Here is a 24453-nt window from a genome sequence, read left to right as displayed (position 1 = left end):
TTCTTCAAGATCTGGAAGAAGGAGACGTCATACCTCCAACTTCCACGATCGACGTTCCCATAGATCCTATGATCGAAGACGATCGACAAGAAATCCAAGATAGCGATCAGAGGGCAGCAAGTGAAGAAGAGGGTTCCGAGAATAAACATTTCGATCAAGAAGAAGCGGCATCAACTAGACGTGGTCCAGGCCGTCCGCGAATCGAAAGAATTGGCTTGAAGGGAAGACCTCGAAAACGATACAACCTCAGAACCGAAGAAACCACGTTGGCAAGCGAAGCACCAGTATTTGGTTTTCTTTCCGAAATTCCATTAGATCAAGCGTTGAACGGTGCCGATGCGAACGAATGGTTTGAAGCTATCTGCCAAGAAGTAGAAAGTATTGTTAAAAATGATACTTGGAGGATGGTACAGTACCGCAATGGAGAAGAGGTCATCGGGAGTCGCATAATTTTGAGAAATAAATACAAATCTAATGGTATGCTAGATAAAAGAAAAGCCAGATTAGTGGCACAAGGTTTTAACCAGAAGCCAGGTGTACATTTTAATGAGATGTTTGCTCCTGCAGCTAGAATGAGTTCTATATGTCTGCTCGTATCCTTGGCAGCAATTCACGACATGAAGATTGAACAGCTCGATGTAGCGAATGCTTACCTGAATGGTACCCTCGAGGAGAAGGTCTTCATGAGACCTCCAACCAATCTAGCTAATATTCTTGAGTCTATCATACAGAAACGAGGCCTATCAAGTGTAGTCGGCGAGAAAGCCGCAAGAATGTTGGAAGACTTTAGGGATGGCAAGCAAATTTGTCACCTACAAAAGTCCCTGTATGGCCTACGCCAGTCCGGTAGAAGCTGGCATATGATGTTAGACAAGGTATTGCGAAAACTTGGTGCGATTCGAACCAACGCCGATCCATGCGTATATTGTGTTGGACGAGGGGAAGATGCAACGATGGTTGTTATTTATGTCGATGACATACTGATAATGTCAAGAGATTCTAACAGAATCAAGCAATTTCGAGAAAAATTGTGCAAGGACTTCGAAGTGAAGAAACCCGGTAATGTTGGCTATTGTTTGGGAGTCGAGTTTGAAGTTGAGAAGTCAAAGATAACTATGCACCAAAGAGGCTACATCTTAGACCTCCACAAACGTTTCGGCATGGAGAATTGCAACCCGATATCAACTCCCATGGAGCCGCAGACAAAGCTCGTCAAACCAACGACCGCTGAAGAAGTGAAGAATTTCCCGTATCGCGAATTGATAGGTGGCTTGACATATTTGGTCATCACGACTAGACCTGACATCACACACGCAGTGAGTTCCTTGGGACAGTTCAATGACTGTCATGGCAAGGTCCATTGGACAGCAGCGAAGCGAGTGCTTCGATATCTGAGGGGTACTTTGAACTATGGTCTTGTGTATACAAACTGTCCCGATCCTGTAAGAGGCTACGCAGATGCCGACTGGCCAAATTGTGCTATTGACAGACGATCGTATACTGGATACGAATTCATGTTAGCAGAGGGACCCATTCCGTGGGACTCCAGACAACAAAAAACTGTGGCATTATCATCTACAGAGGCTGAATATATGACATTAACAGAAGCAGCCAAGGAAGCCACTTTCATCCAGAAGTTCCTACTGGAGTTAGGGTTCACACAGTTGTCACAAATGGTGCTATTCAGTGACAACCAAGGCGCATTGAGACTGGCTCAATATCCGGTCTATCATGCGAGGAGTAAGCACATCGACCTTAGACATCACTACATCAGAGAAGTGGTGAAGAATAACTCATTAACTATACAACATGCCCCTTCGGAAGATATGATTGGTGACATCTTCACCAAGGGTCTAGCAAGTATAAAGCATGGTTCCTTCACGGAGCAGCTAGATCTAGCACAACCCCGGGTCGAGAGGAAGTGTTAGATATTAGAAAAGGGCGACCCTGTAGGTTTGCCATGACAACAAACAAGAACACATGAATAATTGTAAAAAATAGTAATGAGCTGTCGTTTTTTTGTATTCTGTATTTTTGCGTTGTATTTCCCAAAGTTCATTAAAGCTTCTACGAGCACGTACCTCTTTGTTCGTAATATTTATTTTTTTGCATGTTTAGTAGTAGGCTATGGAATAAAATGTGACATGACAGTTGCTTTTTTTATACGGTCAACATTAACGTTAGGGAGATATTTCCAAATAATATACCCTGTAAGAAAATAAAGCCCCATCAGCCCCATCTTGCCCCCCGTAGCTACGGGGCTGTCTTATCAGTGTTTGATAAATCACAAATACACCAATATTGTGACACAGTGATTAAGAAATGCCCATGGTAAGCACTACTGTTTCTGCAAGAAGAGTCTACAGAAGACTACGGGAAAACAATGTATCATCTCGAAAACCTGTAACGGGTCCAAAACTGTTGACATAGCATCGGCAGCAACGATTAGAATTTGTGAGAGAGCATCTTGATTGGACAGTCGACCAGTGGGAAAATGTTCTCTTCTCAGATAGGTCAAAATTTAATTTAAGATCACATTCTCGTCCATCTGGTTTGGAGAAGACCTAATGAATTTTGTGCACAGTACTGCTTTAACGAAAGAATATCCTATGAAGGCGGACATCTTATGATATGGGGAGGCATATCATTAGAAGTTCTCATGGATTTAGTAATTGTGGAAAGAGGAAGAATAACAGCTCTGAGAAACATTATACTGTTTAGTAGACCATATTATACCATACGCATCCTTTGTTGGTCCGGACTTACCATTCACATAGCGCGAATGTGGTAAGGGATTATTTGGATGAGCTTGATATTAGAAGGATGAAGTGACGAGATCTAAAACCCATAGAACATGTCCGGGACGAAATGAGAAAACTTATTGCAACGTGTTCTTCGGGAAGAATGGGCCCAGTTGGATCAAGAGAAGACGAAACTAATCCTCTTCGCAAGGAAGAGGAAAATTGGTACACTACCGATAACAAAAATGTTTAGTACAACGTTTCAAGTGATATTAGATTGGCAACTGAACTGGAAAAACCACGTAAATGGAAAAGCGGAAAAAGCACGCTCGACTCTTTGACAATGTCATATCGTGGTTGCAAAGTCTTGGGGTTTTAATTCCAAATGGCCCTCTGGAACTACACGGCCATAATTAGACCGGGGCTGTGCTACCGAGCTTTAGTCTGTGTCCCACAACCAAACTAAAAACAAACTTTTACACGTCCAGAGAATGGCGTGTTTAAGTACTGCAGGTGCAATGACAACCACTCCCGCAGCGGCCTTGAAAACACTTCTCCGCTTAGCACCTCTTAAGTTTTGTATAGAGGAAGTGGCAATGAGGACGGCTCTAATGCTTGATTTGTTGGTGGTATAGAGCAAACAATGCCGCATCATGAAGCATAAAGTGGAATTTATGTATGTTTACAAACACGTGACCAGATGCGAAAGTAGGTATGAACTAAGAACCGATACTTCGTTACTCAAAAGCATGTCTAGATTTATAACGTCAACAACACAGGAATGTCATGAAATACAAACAATATACAAAAGTACAATAGTAAGTGTTTGCGGCTTAGAGGAATTACATAACTCCTTTGGCAGTTTAATATTGAAATGGTTTGTTTTCGTTTGTCTTAATGTATGTATTAAATTGTTCTTGAAACAACATAACAACATTGAACGGCGTATAAGAAGGAATGTGGATCTGATTAGTGTACTTAGATAATAATTATGAGAAGAGTAAGGGAAAGAGCGTGATTCATTTTTATTGGTGGATCACTTTTTCCACGGCCTATTTAATATAAATTTTATTTTAATGTTGTGAATTAGACATTCAAAACCGTTCGTCAAGTAGAAATTTGAACGATGACTGGCTGCAGCGTGAAAGGTTGTAAAAATAGATCTAAAAATGGAATGTTCTTTAAAGTTAAAAAATAAAAGAAATACGCTGTTCCTTCAATTTTTCCCTGTGCAACGGAGAGTTCAAATGGTAATCTCTCCAGTGAATCTTTTCAGTTTGAATCTCCCCTGTCAAATAATTCTCTTTCTTCCCAACCTCTCTGGCCTGAATTTGTTTCGTCTAAACCACTAAAGTGCAAACAACCACCTGACTATGTAACGCTACAGAAAGAAAATGATATGCTAAGAAAAAAAGTTAGAATGTTAAAAATTAGTAACAAACAATTAAGCCAGAAATTATACTTGCAAAAAGTGTGTAATGCAAATTTAAGGAAAAATTTGGCAAATATATTAACAAAGGATCAAACTGAGGCTCTAAAAGGGAAAAATTCAAAAAATGTTCAGAGCAAACAATCACTAAATCTTTGAAGCTTAAATTTGGATGTGGGACCAGTGGATATAACTTATTAAGTAACATGAAACTACCATGTGGAAAACCTTTGGAATAAAAGCTGGAGGAAACTGCGAAACAAAAAATTATGTCCTAATCCTAATGCGTTTAGGACATAATTTTTTCGCCACTAACTGGGTGTTAATGGCGAAAAAATTTACTTTTTAGCAGATGCGCTATATTTATTAAAAAATATAAAGCAATGTTTGGTAGGAAACAAAATCATTCAATTACCAAATGATTTTGTTGAAAAATATAAACTAACTTCTGATTTGGTTGACGTGCAACATATTAAAGATTTTTGTGAAGAAGGCAAATTTGAGCTGCAATTTGCGTCTAAATTAAATCTGGATCTTTTACAATCTAACCATTTTAACAAAATTAAGGTGTCAAATTCTCTAAACGTTTTGAATCGAAATGTTAGTTATGGAATAAAATTTGATGCGGAAGCGGAGAGAGAAGACAAATCTTCTCTAATGACAGCTGTTTTTATTGATGTTGTACATAGGTGGTTCCAGTTGATTAGTTCTAGATCAACTATTTTGGCCTTGAGCAAGTTTAATATGACTGTCTATAGGGAAACTATAGAATTCCTTCAAGAGTCCATTAGATTATTTTTAAACTTAAAAGTCGCTCCTGACAAATTTGGAAAAGCAGTTTTGGAAGTCCATTCAAACAGGTGTTATGCTGACTACAACATCAATTTTAGACCTGCAAAACTTGTTTTTGAACGAAAAAAAAAAATACTCATATTGATTAACATCGAGATTTTCTCAAAATTGTTTAGAAAATGTATTTTCCCAAATTCGGTCAAGATATCCGGTCCCTAAGGCCATTCAGTTTAAATATGACTTAAAACTTTTATCAGTTTCTCAATATTTGGATGTTTCAATCAACTCAAGTTACAAACCCGACAAAACAACACCTTTAGTTGTTTTTTTTGAGTTATATTAAAAATAATAACAGAAAAGAAAACGATGTTCCTAAAGGAAAAGAAAATTTAGCTTTACGTAGAAATTGGAATTTGAAGAAAAAAGAACTTTCTTTGAGAGAAAAAATTGCTTTTTACAGTTGCACAGGTTACGTTGTTAAAAGCTTGATAAAAATCAAAATTTTTGCTAAAAATGTATTGTTGCTTTGGTCTCTAAGAAGAATTGTAATGAAAATTATGCAAAATTTGTGGCATTAAAAGAATATAAAACTGGTGCTTTACATTACGCTTCAGAGAACGCGTCCCAAATAGCAATTTTAGTGGAGCAAAAATTTTGTAATTTGAGAGATTATTTAAAGAATAATAATTTTTGCACTGGTAATGTTTTGGAAGTCATGAAGAAAGAAATTAGGAAAAATTCGACTTATCGCTCAATACAATTTCCATCATGTTGCAACAGCAAAAGAAAATTTACTGCAAGAATGATAGTTTACCGTCGGAAAATCTACACCAGAAAAACTAAAGAAGAAATAAGAAAAAAACAACGAATAACATAGTCCAGCAAAAGCCATGCAATGAGGGATTTGGTTGAAAATGCAAATCAAAAATTTGAAAAAAAAAAATAAAGAGTAACAGTTTCGTTGTCCAAAATTTCTTGAGTTTATATTAAAACTATTTAACTGACAAATTTCGATATAAAAAATAATTATTTTCGATATTTTGTTTATTATATGTATTATGTAAATAAGCTTAATACCACTAATTCAATAGTAGCCCCTATTTAAAATTTTCCTTGTAACGCTACTGACCTTTTGGCATTAGTTTTGGATCAAAAATTGCTGTCACTTGTAAGTGTTTGCTCTACTCTTATCATTATATTATTTAAGTACACTAGGTGCAATTAAAGCACAGCGCGTTTGTTCACAATCACTTTTAACGACATGAGTTAAAGTTAACAAATTTAACGCAAAGCTTAAAGAACATGTATTTAGAATCAATCATAAACAGACTAATCTTTAATTTAAGGACACATAAAATTGACGATTTCTTTAATTTTAAAGAACAGCATTTAGAATAGGACCGGTCCTTCGTATAGGACACATGCTGACGAGTTCTTACTTCGAAGTTTTTTTTTAATGTTTGAATATTAGGCACTAGGCAGTTTTCTCATACAGAACGTATTTCATATTTACTTCAAAACGTATCGATGTGGTTAAAAATTGCAAGTGTCAAGGTTTCTTGTGTTATTCTTGGATGCTTACAGAAATATACCTGCTGGTTGTTGAAACTGTTGCATACAGTTGGGTCACAAAGTTTAAGATATGCTCGTATTTATCGATTGCGATAAAATCTGTCCCAGTCTTAGTACAGCCACTTCAAAAAGTGCAATCCAGAGCTTTTAATCAAGGTTAAACTAAAAGTACACGAAAATGATAGTAGAAATAAGCAGTTCGGTTACTGTTCTTAATATTTGTTTCTTACCATTTTGCAATATTCTCAATGCTATCTAACTTACATTGTGTGGACTCCAAAGGAATGAACCGATTTCAATGTGTCTTTTGTTTGAAAGCTGGTTTAATCGAGATGGTTTTTGGCCGTGTTTGGTGGTAGTCACGTCAGCCATCATCGGTTTATAATACAGTTGGTATAGTAATCAACTCGGTTCGCGTGGATCGGGATAACGTGTCGATCGTCGCAACGAATTTTAAGTAAATTCAGACGTCTTACGGGTTAATTTTTTGTGTAATTAGTAAGGCCCGGATTTTAAGGAAAATGGACTACTTTAATTTTTTTATTTTTCACCTATCAGTTATATACAAACTCGCATAATACCTTAGAAATAGTTGCTATTAGCAAGCTCATAACGCCATAGGACGTTATATAGAGATTAGCGGGTGTTATGATTATATAACGCCCGCTAATTTAATTTTTTTGTCTTTGTAGTTTTTTTAACAAGTTTTTAATTTAAACTTGACAAATGAGACTAAACCCTTAGTAACTCATAGTTTTTATCTGTGCCAACCGTATGAACGCCATGTTCAAGCTTACTAATTTCAAAATATTTCAACACTCGGTCTAACATCCACCGACCTCGGGCTGGGTCCTTATAACGCCCTAGGTTCATAAATAACTTTAAAGCACGTTGACGAAACCTGAACATAAATGACTTTTGGGCGAAATAGAGCAGAATTTTTCGTTTTTTGAGCGCCCAAATATGCCTAAAACTATGGATATTGGAATTTGAAATTTTTATTTTGTTACGACTATTTTTGCTACCTATTCAGAGACTGCGATCATGTTCGTGTAATAAAGTTGCGTAAACTTCTTTGAAAAGAAGATGGTTGTGCTAGTGATCTTGTATTTTTTAATCAAAAATATGGACATTTTTTAATAACTACTAAAATGCCTAAACAAGTTTTACAAGACAAAATAGCAACTAAGAAAGAGCTGAATCAAATTAAATCCGATCGGGAATTTTTTGCAAAGTTTGTGGAAAATTGGCAACTTGAGAAAAGTGAGTATAACTTAATGTTATTTTACATGTAAGCCTTTTTTAGTTTATATTTTAGTTTGTTTTCTAATGCAATTACGTCAAATTGGGTATAATGTAACAAACGAAATAATGTAAAAACGTGTTTAAAAAATAAAATGCAGAAAATGCTTTAAGAAAATATTTTTTCGAAAACAACAGAACAATATTGCTTCAACTTTCTATAAAGTCGAGTGACAAATATTCCTACTTAAATAAACACAATTTAAATACATAACGTTAAAAAGTCTTACCCAAAAACTCCAACTGCAACAGCAGCTTCCCTTAGCGCCCGTTCTTGTTCTGCGCTCATGTCCCTCAGCGTTTCAGGTCTGATGGTCGCAGTATTCCTGGGTTGCCTTTCATTTTGAACAGCTAAAATTATAACTTTTTAAGAAGATTTATCAAAGCTTAATTTCACAAATCGTTAAAATTATGTTGACAGGTCGTGGTCATTGTAAAACATCACAGCCGACCCTTTATAATTGTTACAGAGGGGTGCCTATTTGCGTGCCAAATTACCCCTTTCTGAGGCGTCTGCTACGAGCAACACATGCAGATAATCCACATACTTTAAACGTATGCGAAATAATTGAGCGTTACATTTAAATGATGACTCGTTTCGCATTTTGGTTAGAACTTTACCGCCTACGCTTGAGGTTGACGTAATCTGCGAAACCCCAAAAATTGAATTTTTAAATACAGCGATAAATAAGTGCCACAAATAACTTAGGCTGGACAACCATTTAATTAAAATGATGTTACCCTAAAGATTTTTAAACTTAAATAAATTTTTATCGTTTCTTTTGCTATTGTAGAAAAAGGCATTAAATTAACTCGAGAATATTACGCATTTACTATTAGAGTTAGAAGTTTGATTAGATCGACGACTATTTACAATGTTTCACAGAATTCTTGGATTAGTTCTATGATCTACTATAAATTTGTCATTAATTTTTACTTTAACGTCCCTAATGGCCAGATTATACTTTTTCTTAAATCGTGAAAGCGATGTTTTTAGTAGTGTAATGTTCCATGTAATCGATAAGCATCATTTATTAATTTTAATTTAATATTCAGCTACTCTTTGCTGATGACCTGAAGTTTAACTTGAAATAAAATCACCAAAAGATTGTGAACTGTGCAAAGAACATAATTTAAAGGGTGTGGGGGATAAATAATCGGTTGTGGCGACACAATAATAAGTAGTAGTAAACGAAGACAGATAAGCCGCTCTGTAGTCTAGTGGTCAGGGCCCTCGCCCGGCAAACAGCAACATTTTTCTTCGCTTACATATATAGTTATGTTCTTATGTTTAAACAGAGTAAAATGTTTTCGAGGAAAGAATTCATTATTGATCATAACTATTCTAACGAAAGTGAATCTTTAAAAGTCTCTAAAGATTTGGGTGTAATTTTCCACTAAAACTTTAATTTAAAAAACCATGTGTCGGAATGTATCGTCAAAGCATATAGAATGTACGGGTTTATTTATCGAATCTGTCGAGAATTCTCTAGTGTACACTCGTTATTTGTTTAGTTTAATTCTCTAATGAGGTTCTGTTTAGAATATTGTGCCGAAATCTGTTATCCTATTTATGCCACATGCATTTAACAACCCTAAAAGATACAAAGAAACTGTTTGAAGTTTATTTCCTGCTTGATAAATGATAAATGGTATGCATCCCACCCCAAAGGTATGATCATTGGACAATATTAGGTAGATTTAACTGTATCCTACCAGCATCATTAAGTTCTTGTACAACTTAAAAATCTAAAAATCACTGTTCAAATTTGGGAGGTAGAATATGTTTTTACTTTCACCGCGTAAGCTAAGAATGTAATCCAGTCCATTGGGCGACTGACTATTATCATATTTTCTTGATGTGCCATGACCCCAATAGTAAGAAAAAATTGCTACCCCGTTTCCGTCTGTCTGTCTGTCTGCTTCTATATTATGAACATCACGTAGATCGAAAACGCTAACCAAACTTTGTCTAATTATCCCCTCCAATAATGTGATGACGTCACCCCAAAATTGTACATAGTAAATGGGTTTTAAATTGTATAAAATAACATAGTCCTACACGTGTAGTTTATGAATCCGTGTGAGTTTTACCCGACACATTAAGATTTTTGGAAAAAAAATCACAATTATACGGAGTGTCTAGAAAATGGCGGATTAACTCTTCAGTACGTTATGTACGGGGGTTTCGGGAGTCCCAAAAAAAAAATAAAAAAATTCTTTATGACGAAAATTACGAAAAAAATATAAAAGCAAGATTGGCAACACTGCACGCATCTTATGCGTGAATACCTTCGGCTTACTTTCTGATTTCTTAGTAACGATGGTGACTGAAATCCATCTTTTTTTTAGCACAATAACCATAACAATCAGTAGTCATTTATCGTTGTGTATTATTATCAGACTTCGGCATTACGGAAGTGATGCCCATTTCCGTCCGATCGCCAGCGCTATTGCAGTCGTGGCCTACAATTTTGGGAATTCTTAATAAGAATTACTACTTTTTCGCGGTTTTCCTCAGTTATACGAGTTCGCCTATACATTAAAATTTTATATCACAATTTTCATGATGATCTTGATTAGATAAACACTGATTTGCAGCTAACGTCACTGAGGTAGAGACGTGGTTGAGGTTGCACAGTCGGCCAGCCAAATTTATCGCCTGACGTCGCGCCATCGTTTTTAATATTTATCTGGGTAATTGCCCATCACTTAAGTTGTACCTAACTCTGAGTATTATTAATAAAAAAGCTGTTATTTTTCATTAATAAATAAACCAAAAAAAATTTATAAAATATTTATAAATTATATACAAAAACAAAACCAACAAAAGAAAAATCAAAGCATAACCAACTAAACACAAGAGAAGATGTTCAAAATTCCTGCCTTGTGCATCTAAATAAGCTCGAAATCCAAATTTTGATCATTTTTTTAAGTTAATCATTAGCACTTGCTAAGATAAAACTAATTTTTGCAAATGACATACCCCCTAAGGAAAGAGAGGGTGGATGGGCGGGGCTAGTACATTCTCAGATAAAATTAATTTTGGCAAATAAGATACCCTTTAAGGGGGAACGCTAGACGAGAGATAAGTTTGAATTGGGCGCCATTTGTTGCCTTAAACGCAACCAGCAATTCTTCTTTAAATCTACCTGACGCGCTGGGATAGACGACTACCGGACGTGGGTCATAAAAACATCGTAAGCCGATAATCTAGAATAATGATAATTTATGACAGGCGCCCCACAACATACCTTCAGCACAGAATAATCATTTATCGTATTTTTTTGACATATTAATTTCAATATTCGAGATAATTATTATATTATTGAAACACTATTTAGACACTGTAGAGCAAACAAGGCTTATTACTTTATTCGCCTAATAAATGTATTATTAATACCGTTTTCTTGTTATTTAGATAAAGGAACAAATTAAATGCACAGTTCTATTTTTAAACGCTCTGTATTTTTGCTCGGTAAAAATGATAAATGCTCAGTTATATAATAAATGCTCAATTAAAAAATAAATTCTCAGTAAAAATAATATATGCTTGGTGAAATAATAGCTGCTTAGTTAAATTAATAACTGTTCGGTTAAATAAGGAATGCTTAGTAGGAACCCTACGTGCTAAGTATAAAAATTGGTCGAAGGTTATTTCGACAGAGCTTTCCTCGCCCGTCAAGTGCAGCACAAGAAATAATACTCCCGCAGAAGGAGCAAATTGAAAAATGAAAATATACTTAAAATAGACAACAAATCTGAAAAATCGAAAAATCAAAAACTTTAAAAATCGAAAAATCAAAACACCCAAAAATCGAAACATTAAAAAACTGACTATTAAAATATCTGAAAATTGAAAATCCAGAAATTGAAAAGTTCTCAATATCCAAATCCTGAAAAAACGAGTATTGAAAACTTGAAAAATTGAGAAATCCAAGCATCAAAAAATAGTAAAATCGAAAAATGTAAAATTTAAAAAGTCCAAAAATTTGAGAAATCAAAGAAAAGAAAAATCAAAAATTTAAAAATTCGAAAAATTGAAAAATTAAAATATCGAAAAATTGAAGAATTGGAAAATCGAAACACCAAAAAAATCAAAAAAACAAAAATTTAAAATTCAAAAATCAAAAAATTGAACACTCGAAAAGCCAAAAAGTCGAAAAATCGAAACATCGGAATGTTCAAAAACTGAAGCATCGAGAAATCAAAACATCAACAGTAGAGGAGTCAAAAAATCAAAAAATTAAGAAATCAAATTAGACCAAAATTGAAAAATCGAAAAGTTAATAATTGAAAAATTGAAACATTTTAAATGAAAAAAAATCGGTAAACCGAAAAATTGAAAAATCTAAAAATCGGGAAATTGAACCATCTAAAAATTAAACAATTTAAAAATCAAAGAATTGGAAAACCAAAAAATCTATACCGAGTAAAAAAAAAATCAAAAAAATTAACGGAAAATCAAGAACTTCAAAATTGAAAAATTAAAATAGATACCTATCGAAAAATTGAAAAACCGAGAAATCGAAACTTCAAAAAATGGAAAAATTGAATAACCGAAACATTGCAAAATCCCAGAACTGAAATACTGAAAAATTGAAAAATGGAAGGAAAATTGAAAAATCGAAAAGTAAAAGAATTCAAAACTGAAATCTTGAAAAACTGAAAGATGGAAAGAAAATTGAAGAATCGGAAAAGTGAAAAAATCCGAAACTGAAACATTGAAAAATTCAGAAATCGAAAAATTGAAAAATCACAATTGAAGAAAGAATCGAAAAATTGAGAAATCGAGAAATTTAGAAACGTCAAAAATTGAAAACTAAAAAATAAAAAAATTTAAAAATCGTAAAACTGAAACATCAGAGAATTGAGAAATCGAAAAATGAAGAAATTCGAGAAACCGAAAATATGAAGAATCGAGAAATCGAAGAATCGATAAATTGAAAAATCCCAACAGTAATATGTCGAAAAATTGAGGAATCGAAATCGAGCAAAAAAAAATCGTATTTTAAAAATCCAAGAATTGAACAACAAAAAAAATCTAAGCCTGAAAACTCAGAAAATCGAATGATCGAGAACTCAAAACATTAAAGAAAACAAAAAATCTAAAATTTAAAAATTCGACAAATTGAAAAATCATCGAACTGAAAAATCGAAAAGTCGAGATAGTGAGAAATCTAAAAACCTAAAACTTTAAAAACTGAAAAATTAAAATATCGAAACATTTAAAAACCGAGAAAACACAATATCAAAAATTTGAAAAATTGAAGAAACGAAATATTGCAAAATTCCAAAGCTGAAATATTGAAAAACCTAAAAATGGGAGGAAAATGAAAGAATCGAAACAGTGAAAAAATCCCAAACTGAATCATTGAAAAATTGAGAAATGGAGAAATGGGAAAATCAAAAAAATCGGTCTAAAGAGTTTAGACAGTACTTCCCTCGCTATCGGAAACGTGACGACTGCATGCCTATTATGTTTTTTTTCACATTAGATTTCAAAGCATTCGGTTTTGTAGTTCCTGATTAAATCAATAAAATAAATTTACGCATTCATTAATTTTTGGGGTCATCCTGTATATGCAAATCCAAAAAACATGAATGGAATGATAAATCACAAGAAGAGACTCATCGTATTTTATACATTTTAGATAGGATTTATTCAGCAAAATTTTGGGGTTGCGTCATCCATTTTTTAGGAGGGATGAGCCAATATATTTTGATCAAAAATTTACCATGCTTATGATAAATTTAAAACATTTCCAAGATTTCAAAGCATTCGGTTTTGTAACTCCTGATTAAATTAATAAAATAATTTTGCGATTTGATTTAAGAAGAAAGAGGAACCTGCCTTTGCGAGAGATTTTTTTAAAATAAATAAAATTTGTTTCTATTTTTTTATGTACTTTAATAATTTGTTAGGAGTACATTTTTCATCACCAAGACTTGCATATTTTTATTATAAATATATTATGAAAATGATCTCTCGGCAAATGAAAACATATACGAGCACTTTTTTCGAGTAAACAATGAAGGGAGAAGTTACTGGGCGTAGGTCTTTTTTAAAACACGTCCAAAGTAAAATATATATTAACAATAATATTACAATGAATTTTTAGTAATCATGTGTATTGAATTCAGGATCCTGAGTGCAGTAAAAATATTATAGTTCCCCAGTTTTAATTCGGTTTTATGATAGTACCTCATTGCGTATAGGTAAGTTCATTTTCTTAACAATAGATTATTACGGCCGGTCCTGGCGGCTTGTTATAAAACTGAGTTCCTTGCCAAAAATTAGAAAAATCAGCCGAGAACGCTAACAATCAGCGTATGGTAGAGCAGGCGATAAGGGTTTTACCTGGAAAGTCGCTTCCGTAAATTTTAGTGGCGCTCGTATCGGCAAAGTACTGAACTAACGGCTCAAAATCTGTCGAATTGATACCCATTTTTTTCAATAATTGTTATTTTTTGTTAAAAACTCTGCAAACCAATAGATCACTAATTTTCCTCTGATATTCCTGTTAAAATTATTCGACGTATTTTGCATTAATTTGTGGTATATTTTGATTTTAATTATTATTTAAACAAATTGTACCACTAACAAACATTTAATGACTCTGCGCCCTGTAAAAAGTGATGTTTTATCCATGTGCAAATTTTCAAGCGATTCTATGATGGTTATGACTCAAAAAATTTGAAAAGAAAACATACAATGGTGTTTTTTTTACGATATTTCTCAGCCATATTTTTTTAATTGATTGAACTGGTCTCTGCGATCTAGAATATGAAAAAAGCTGCAGTTTGATGTATGATACATCTATATTAATATAATTTTTTCATACAAAAAACCAAAAAAATATTATACCTCGTCTAGCGAGTCCCCTTAAGAAAAGAGAGGGCAAACGGGTGGGGCTATTACCTGCTAAGATAAAACTGATTTCTCTAAGAAAAGAGAGGGTGAGTGGGCGGGGCTAGTAGCTGCTTAGATAAGACTGATTTTGACTAATGGGATACCCTTTAAGAAAAGAGAGGGCGGGTGGGCGGGGTTAGTACCTGCTAAAATAAAACTGATTTTAGCAAAAGATGTATCCTCTAAGAACTTCAATTAAATTATTATAAGAAAAGACACTACAGTCTCCAAAGCACTTTCGAATTCTTTCCAAGCAGGAATACCTAAAACCTGAAGATTGTTTTAAATTTAAAAAAAAAAACGGGGTCCCAAAATTAACTCAAAAACGGGTCATGTAAGATTTTTCCAAAAATAACACATCAAGGTCCTCTAAAATTATTTTAAATAATTTACATAAAAAAAATCTCCATTGGCTTCCAAAATAATACACCATCGGCACCCAAGAGTTTCCTGAATTAAGAAAAAAACACTGCGGCACTTAAGACTTCTTCAAATTCGTAAAAAATAAAACCCTAATAAAAGCTCATAAGATTTTTTCAAGTTCATCCAGCAATGATGCTCTCACTGCAATTACCATATTAAGTCAAAATCATACACATACTTTTCACCGTTTGGGTACATTTTGTATCAATTCTACCGGAATGTCCATCTAAGCATGGTATGGTATCTGACATTACATCAAGGTTGTTACAGGTTATTACCACAAAACAGATAACTATGTTGTACTTTTTTAAAATGGTGTGAAATATGAAAGATGGCTTTAACATTGTATTTATTTTTGGTTGCATTTTGACTTTTTCAGATGTGGTGCCCTCGTGAAAAACCCTGTATAGACAAGAGATAATTCTTTCATCTCCCATTGTTTACCCAAAAAACGTGTCCAAAAATGCACTTTTTGATAATCACAGGTTATTATTATTATTAAAGAACCCTACCGAACTGTAAATTTCAAGTCACATTTACTTAATAAAATTTTGTACAATAATGCATAAAAATTTCGTATATCGACATAATCTCTTTAAAATTCGCCACAATTATTTTTTAGCAAAGTTAACATCAGAAAATTTAAGTCTCGAGGGGAAACTAAAAAGACCTCTGCAAACAACTTGGAAACTTTCGCCGGGTATTACTCATTCAAATTTGACAAAGCTTTGTAACAGAATAAAACCCTTAAAAATAATTTCCACACCGTGTGGTCGACACAAAGACGCAAAATAAAACAGTTAACAGCAGGACGTTCTTAGTGGCAGGAACATTGAAATTTTCGTGTTACGTTTACGTCTCTCTTTCTTGTTGTGCACGGTATAGTAGAAAGAAATACGAGATGCGTTGGTATATTTTAGCACGGTGGTTTTAGTCTTTCACAGCCAAAGCATAATTGGTAGAGTTACAGCGACAAAGGACGAAATGCAAATCTAGGCAGTGTTTGAGGCGCTGGGCGTCGCTTAGCGTCGGATGAGACGTGTGCTTGCCCACGGCCTGCTTTATATTCTGTTATTGGCTTCGTTTATTCGAAAATTATAACGTGATAAAGCATATATTCTCTCATAATGTTGTCTGATCAACATAAAGTAATATTGTCATTGTTAGTGTCTGAAAACATAGTTGCTGCTATGATATGTGATATTGCAATTGCAATTAAATATATTCATTATAACTTATAATGTTTTTAAATTTCAAGTAGAATACAAAATCGTATAACTTAAAATAACTGTCAGTTTAGTGATTAATTGTTAGTTACTACCATGCACATCGGAGAAATAAGAAAATTGTCAATCCGACAGGTCGTTTCTCCGTCTGTCCGTCTGTCTGCCGTCCCGGATTTTTATTAGATAGATAATCTCCGAAAGTATTGGGCCGATTGTTGTCAAATTTTGTATTTATATTAGGAATATGTAGGTGGTAAAGCGCTCACCATAATTTGTCTAATCATCCCCGCTAATAATGTGATGACGTCACTTCAAAATTGTACATACATTTAAGAAAATTCGTCTGATGACACTCTCGACAGAGCACAACAAATAGCAATTTCATTTATGGATAAAATGTTAAATTCCGTTGTTTGCATCAATGCCCTCGGAATAATAATACAATGCTTGGTGAACTAAGACATGCTCGCTTTTCGGAGTCATCAGTTTCGTTGAAATTTAATGCTTAGAGACAACAATGGGAAGAAAATAATGTCAGATGTGTATTTAACGTAATTGGAAACGAATTCGTGGAAAACAAATAATCTTCTCTCTCTTGTTTCTTAAAATTATATTCGCCAACCCTATAAAATCACGTCATTTGTTCGTAATTTACAACGGTGGCATTAACATTCGGTACAACGGACCTTTAGAATGATAAATGTGCTTCTAATCGTACAAACTGTCAATTCAGAAAACCCAATCAGAAAACTTTAAATGTTTAATTACAAAACCCTTGATGGGATTGTGAGCACATCCGCTATCAACTACTTATACGTCGAACTTTGCGGTTGGTCACAAAAACTGTAAAAAAGTGTTTTCGACTCACTAACAATAGCTTCTGCAGCCAAAATGGGTTTGCTCGAGAGCTTAAATGATCCAACAGATTTTATTAATTAAACATAGTAATGTTGGGTGTTCTAACTCACTACTGAGTCCGTTTGATTCGTATTTATCCAACAGAACTCAGTGCGTAAAATACAATGGTGTGTTTGATAATAATCGTATTATGTCGGGAGTGTCCCAAGGATCTGTACTTGCCCCTCTTTTATTTGCCATTTACATAGATGATGTACGCGTACGATTTGAGAATCTTTACAACCGTCTCCAGTATCAATGAATGTATTATGTTACAGATTGATCTACATAAGTTTCTTCGTTAGTTTTAATTCCCGTAATACACATATTTGGTCTGATGAAAATCAGCATACCATACGGGAAACGCATTTTCAAGACAGATTTTCAGTAAATGTCTCGGCAGGCATGTGTGACAACAATTTGATAGGTCCATACGTTCTGCCCCCTCGCTTGACGGCGGTTGCGTATTTAGGTTTTTTAAACAACGACTTAGGACCACTTTTGGAAAATGTACCCTTAAATGTTCGTAGGGATCTATGGTACCATCATGATGGGGCCCCTGCACATTATGCCGTAGAAGTGCGGCAATGGTTTGACCGAAACTTTCCAAACAAATGGATTGGGAGAAATGGACCTGCGTTGTGGCCACCTCGTTCTCCCGATCTCAGTCCCTGTGTTTTTTTTATGGGGTTACATGAAGCAGGTAGTTTATCAAACTCCAGTGAATACGGTGCAAGAGTTGATAAATCGCATTCAAAATGTTGCTGCCCAGATTAGAAATAATCCAGATATGGTTAGAAGAACGCAGCAGAAGCATTGCAAAATAGAGGCCGTCATTTCGAAAACTTGTTGTAGTAGTTTATTTAACGTTGTGTTATTAAATTTGTATTTTGATTAGTAAAGTTTAGTTGGTTATCGTCGTTGAAAATTCTTATTCTTATTAGTAGTTTCTTTTTGTTAACTATGCTCATCTATACTTATATTATAAAGCTGAAGTGTTTGTTTGGTTGAACGCTCTAATCTCAGAAACTACTGGTTCGAATTCAAAAAATCTTTTTATGTTGGATATTCGGAAAAACGGGAAAATTATTCCTCCTTTGACAGCTTCCGTTGCTTACGTTGCTTAAACGGTTAAAGTTGCGTAAAAATCATATATGACGAAATTGTTCCCCTCTAAAACTTCTAAAGAAAAGTCCGCGACAGCATTTGTCTATCTTGCATCTATCTATAATGCATTATGTATAAAATTCACGCGTCACAGTGTTTGTAACCGAACTTCTCCGAAATGGGTTGACCGATTTGTATGAAATTTTTTATGTATATTCGGTAGGTTGTAAACTATTTTTTAAACCCCTAAGTGATAAGGGTGGCCCACCCTAAACAATTTTTGTCTATTTTTTGGACAAAATTTTTTATTTTTATTTTTTTAAGAATTGGCATCAAAAAATACAAATAACCCTAAATTGTCACCTTTCTATCACCAACCCCCATTTTTTAATCGTCTATATAATAAAAATCAATTGCTGTTCCTGTTAGTCTCGCTAAGACTCAAAACCGGCTTGACCGATTTGAAGATTTTTTTATATTACGGGGATGGTTTATAAATAAATAAAAAAATAAGGAAAACTTAAAAGTACAGTTAAAAAATAAAAAAGTCTAAAAATTTTGTATGGGAATCGCCACTTCGAATTAATTTCAATAGTTGGCGTTTCTGACGGACCTGTCGTCTAACTGACGTGTCACACAAAACTAATTCTTCCGTGCGATTGTGAAAAGTATATTGCATTTCAAATCGTTCTTTGTTTTTTCGTAAGAAAAAAACGTCGTTTATTTTAAGAAAAATCTTGGTTAAAGTGAATTTAGTTACACATTGCGAAAGTTTCTTATTAATTTTGATCTACCATTCTATTTACCTATAATGACTTTGTTAGTTTCGACAAAAGCTCAAACTTTACCGTTATTCGAGGATTTAATTTGAAGTTTTCAATATTTCAAAATTCTCAATACAAAATTTACAGATCTGATTGACTGTGAAAATAATTCTTTGTCGTTTTATGAAGTTCATTACAATGCCGAGAAGACGACAAGCTGACATAGGTCCACGAAGTCAATCAAATGCGCGACAAACTACCTCAGGTGCAAACCGCAATGATTTATTTCAAGGGTAATTCAGATATGGAAGTTGATCAGCGTTGTGCTCATAATCAACATAATCAAACATTGAAGCGAGACATTGGGTGGTATGAATAAAACTTAGTAGATACTCATATTCGAAGTACGAAATACCTACTTGATTATTACTCTTATATACCTGAGCATCTACTCTATGTGCTGAGTACCTACTTGGAAACATTGTATCTCCCCGAACACAAATTGAACATCTACGTGTTTTGTGAGCATTTAATCTAAAAATGAGCATCGGCGTGGAAAATGACTGAGCTGTCTGTAAAGCAGCTTAGAAAACGAGTAGGATCGTTGTAAGAGTGAATTTTGACTAAACATGGCGACTTTCATGAAGGTGGAACGTCGTCAAAAGGTTCATTCAGTTTGAAAAACACATTAGGAGCGGGAATATCGAAAACTTTTCAGGTAATTAACTTTTAAATATGCATAAATTGTGCAGTGCGTTTTTTCTAACACTGGCCACAGAGATTCCCATCTCAAGGTGTCTACCCCATACTAACTTATATTTTGGTGACTCGATTTTTGCCTTGATGGTTGAACACTGTCACTGTTTTCCTTTTTTGTTGTATCGAGATGCTACTTGAGCATCAACTGTTACCTACTGAAGTATTAGCATCATCTAGAAAAACTAGAAATATTTTGATTTGATATTCGAGTAGATACTTCGTATTTCGAGTATGAGCATGTACTGAGTTTTATTTATATCAACCATTGTCAAAAAATTGATCGAACGTTGTTTCGACAGAACTTCCTTCGCACCAAAAGTATAATGAAACATATTCAGCATTTTCGAGTTGAGTCTTTTCTTCACACAATTTTGTGATGACCTAATCAACATTTACGACCAACACGTATACCACCTTGGATTGGTGCAGTGTAATACTAAAAATAACTGTATTGTATTCCCAAAATTATCTGCGAAAATCGAGTAAGCCGTTCCATCAATTTTTTGAGGGAATAAATAAATATTCTTAAGAATTTACCCTGCTTACAATAACTTTAAAACGTCTGCAAGATCTCAAAATATTCATTTCTGCAACTCTTGAGTTATTCACTAAAATAAATTGACTGATCCATACATTTTTTTGAGTCACTGTAAAAGCAAATCTAAAAAATATGAATGCAATGGTAAATTACGAAAATATACTGATGATATTTTGCACATTTTAGACAGGATTTATTCGGCAAAATCTTGAGATGACGTCATCAAGTTTTTGGGCTTGATCAACAGATATATTTTGATTAAAAACCTACCATGTCAAACAGTAACTTCAAAACGTCTGCAATATTTCAAAATTCAGTTTTGCAATTCTTGATTCAATCAATAAAATAAATTGACTCAGTGATTAATTTTTTTGAGACACCCCCTACAAGCAAAACTAAAAAATATGAATGGAATGATAAATCACAAGTATAGGCTCATCCTATTTTGGACACTTTAGATAGGATTCATTTGGCAAAATTTTGGGCTGACGTCATCAATTTTTTGGAGGGGATCAGTAAATATATTTTGAATAAAATTTTATTATGCTTAGGTATCATATGTTTAAACCATCTGCAAGATTTCCAAGCATTCGGTTTTGCAGATTCAAAATTAAATTGTAGGTGAAACGAAGTTCACGGGGTCAGCTAGTGATTAATAATAATTATTGTAGATAGAATTATTGTAGATAATCTTTTTTTTGACACGTTTCTGTTAAAGTTGCTTGTGTTAGGGCGCAGGAGTGTCGATGACAATATTTTCCTTGGTGTGTTTATTCATAATAACATTAATATCAAAACTTAAGCTGCCACCGAAATGGCACCATTATATGATTTTCAGACACTCTGATTACTTCCTTACTGTCGCATTTTTAATTCAGTTGATTTTTGATTTGGAGTTGCCTCCAAGCAGGACTCAGAGATATTTATAATACCTTGGGTGTAGTAAATATCACACGTCCTCACAAAACATTAAAATTACAGTTAATAATGACAATTCGTCATGGAAATATTTTCAGTAAGTTTATATTTCATGATTTGCTACTTTGTGAATATTTAATATATATTTTACGATTTCTGTTCCACGGCCCTCAATATTTTTAATTTCGACCCCTATATTTTCACAAGGTTGAGCAGCGCAGGTCATTTTACACCATGTCATCACGTCACAAAATGTTAATGGATATAAAAATAACGTTCTGATTATAGAATTGTAACTGTTTCTGTCCTAGTCGATCACGTTTTTCTAAAAAAAGAAAGGGTCGTGATCCGATGTTGATTCGGAATAACTCTGCTACTGTTTTTAACTAATCTGTAAAAAATCCAGCAGTTGGTTACTGTTAAAGAAAAAAGGAGGTTAGATGTTTCTATTTTTTTTTTTTTTGAAAACCCACTGTCAGCATTCTGAATTGGTAGAATTTTAAAACTGGTAGCAGGTGCAGTGTTATAGTGCCACGAAGAACGTATATACGGTTTCTAGAATCCTTTTTTGAACGTATGTAAAAACAGAAATTCGAAAATATTGCCTCCCCTAATTATTTAGACAAAAAAATCTAATTACAAAAAGAGTAGAGAATTAAAAACTATATATTTCAGTCCGTTTTATTAATTTCATAAGACTTTATGGTATTGAAATAAAAAGAAAAAAAAAATCACTTGCAAAGCAATTATTACACCATACAGGGGAAAGTTGTTTGGGCAAAATGGTACTACGGCAGTCCGGGAAATTTTAGGAACTTTTAAAGCACTTTACTGAACCGAATCTGCAACGAACGGTTTGAAATGCAAGGTGGGACAAAAAATTTGGGGATACATTTTACTTCGGTCCCCAAAATTTTAAAAAACAAACCCCAAAATTTAAATGTTATAAAGAAGCAAGACACCAACAAAAATTTGAGGAGGACTAAGAAAGGAGAATACAAATGGCAAATAATGACAGAAACTTAATCCACAGAATTTCATTTTTATCGGATTAGAGTAGACTAGAGTCCCTAGATATACTTTATAAAAGAGTTGTGACACGGACATTTTCTGTCTTTTTTACATGACGGTCAGTTATGAAATAGCTACAGCTAGAGACTCTAGATAAACTTTGGAAAAGTATATCTAGGGACACTAGCTATAGCGATTGCTGTCTTTATCTAGTTTAGTGATTTATTTTTAAAAACTTCGAAACAAATTTATAGGTTAAGTTAAATTTTCAAACAGTGGCGTAGAGTAGAGTGCGTTGACAGAATATGTCGTTTTTAATGATAGTTTCAACCACGGCCGTATATAGCAGGTCTGAGAACTCCGAGTTTAAAATGGTCTTTTTTCCGAAGAGATCCCAGAAGGCCACGGGAGCTTAAAGTTCCTGGCGCCGTCTACTGGATACTATGATGAAACTGTCTACAATAATGAATGAAATTTGTGTAAAAATGTCCTTGAATGCAAGTTGTCACAAATGTCAGCTTTATAGGTTAGGTTTTGTGACGTCTTTTTGAAAAATGAGGGGAAATATACGTCAAATGTCATGTCAAACGTCAGTCGATAGTGCAAATAGTACAATTAACTATCACATGGTGGCGGTCATCTTAAGCTTCCACTAAAGTCACTAGATAGATACGTAATGCAACTAACAATAAACTAATTATTATTTATTTTTTACAAGATTACGCATAGCTACACTTCTGCTGCTCATCGAGTCACCCATTTTGGTAAACTCCTTCGCCATATTTTTGAGCAAAAAGTATAACCTACTTTTTATGTACAATTGAACAATTTTTTCCAGAATATTATGGCACAATGGAATATCTTCTAACAAAGGGTACAAAAACTATACACGTGCTATACACCACAGAACTCAATTTATGTGACGTAGCAGAGAATGCGTCCTTGAAGCACTTCTACCAATAAACTTTTAGTAATGTACAAAAGACACTAAAAAGCGCCACCATTTTGGGGCAAAATTGACATATCTCTCTCTAACTCATGGGCCTAATGGATTGCGGTACTTAATCTATCTAGTGACTTTAGCTTCCACTAGAGACCCTAAATAAGAGAGTCTGGCCCAGAGATATGTAAAAGATGTCTTTTACATATCTCTGGTCTGGCCAAAGCCGCCATTTTATATCACAATCAAGCGCGCCTTTTTTAAAATTTGGCGTCACGTGTGTAATAACCAAAAAAGTAGCAGAAATTCGGTAACAAAACATTAAATAAATTGAAGGAAAAAATTATTGAATTATAAAAAATGTATTTAATCATCAAAAACAAAGGTGGTCATCAACGAACGAAATATATAAATACAATAATATACAGCGTGTTATTGAAAGGTACGTACAAAATAAAATCGGCAATTGGTCTCGAAGTATGGGTGCTAAAAGTAAAAAAAAGTTCAGGTAAAAGTGTTCTCCTTTTAGAGATAAAAATAATTAAAATTTATGTCCAAATTCGTTGTACGCCTCTGATAAAAAGATCATCTTTCGTTTCTATAGCAACATTTAGTCTTGACAAAAGTTTTATTGTTACAGTTGCTAGGATTTACTAAAATAAATTAATCTTACCTATTTTTCCTTCAGTAGGGTCTAAAAATATTGTATAAGGGTTAATTTTCCCCTTATAATTTTGATAACACAAAATAAGTTTTTCAGACTTCTTAGACTTGGCGAAGAACTGTCAATTTTGTTGTATGTACCTTTCAATAACACCCTGTATAAACTACTAGATGGCTTAAAAATTCGTACTTCTTAGGAAGCAATATAAAAAAATCTTCTTAAGGGGAAATAAGACAAAAAAGTCAATCAACATAAATTTATTCTATTTTACACCATGATGCATTGCCATGCTGTCACGGTGTAATTTACAATTTGTTCTTTTTTTGCAAGAAATTTGTAGCCTGAATAAAATAAATCTATTTATAATTTTATGTCTTAAATTATTGCATCTTAAAATAAGGTCGCTTTGTATTAATGAAAAATGTTCGCTCAAAAACTGCGGTGGATTGCCAATTTG

At 33.8% G+C, this 24453-nt stretch overlaps 1 protein-coding gene across 3 annotated transcripts in view; it reads right to left on the bottom strand.

The window, feature by feature from the left end:
- The window catches only part of LOC135136737 (photoreceptor-specific nuclear receptor-like), a 91870-nt gene that overhangs the window by 15439 nt on the left and 51978 nt on the right, over positions 1 to 24453 (bottom strand). The window contains exon 4 of one of the 3 annotated variants that reach the window (XM_064066183.1): positions 8067 to 8199. The exons of 1 other annotated variant lie outside the window; for it this stretch is intronic. In XM_064066183.1, coding sequence (XP_063922253.1) covers positions 8067 to 8199 — 133 coding nt within the window. The remainder of the gene's footprint in view (positions 1 to 8066; positions 8200 to 24453) is intronic. One more of the 3 variants, XM_064066184.1, reaches the window with a different exon arrangement.

The sequence above is a fragment of the Zophobas morio genome, unplaced genomic scaffold (genome assembly GCF_036711695.1).
Source record: "Zophobas morio isolate AGI-343-1 ecotype UQ-CSIRO unplaced genomic scaffold, CSIRO_AGI_Zmor_V1 ptg000026l, whole genome shotgun sequence".
Classification (NCBI taxonomy): domain Eukaryota; kingdom Metazoa; phylum Arthropoda; class Insecta; order Coleoptera; family Tenebrionidae; genus Zophobas; species Zophobas morio.
The sequence above is the reverse complement of the archived record's forward strand: the minus strand, read 5'-3'. Positions and strand labels throughout refer to the sequence as shown.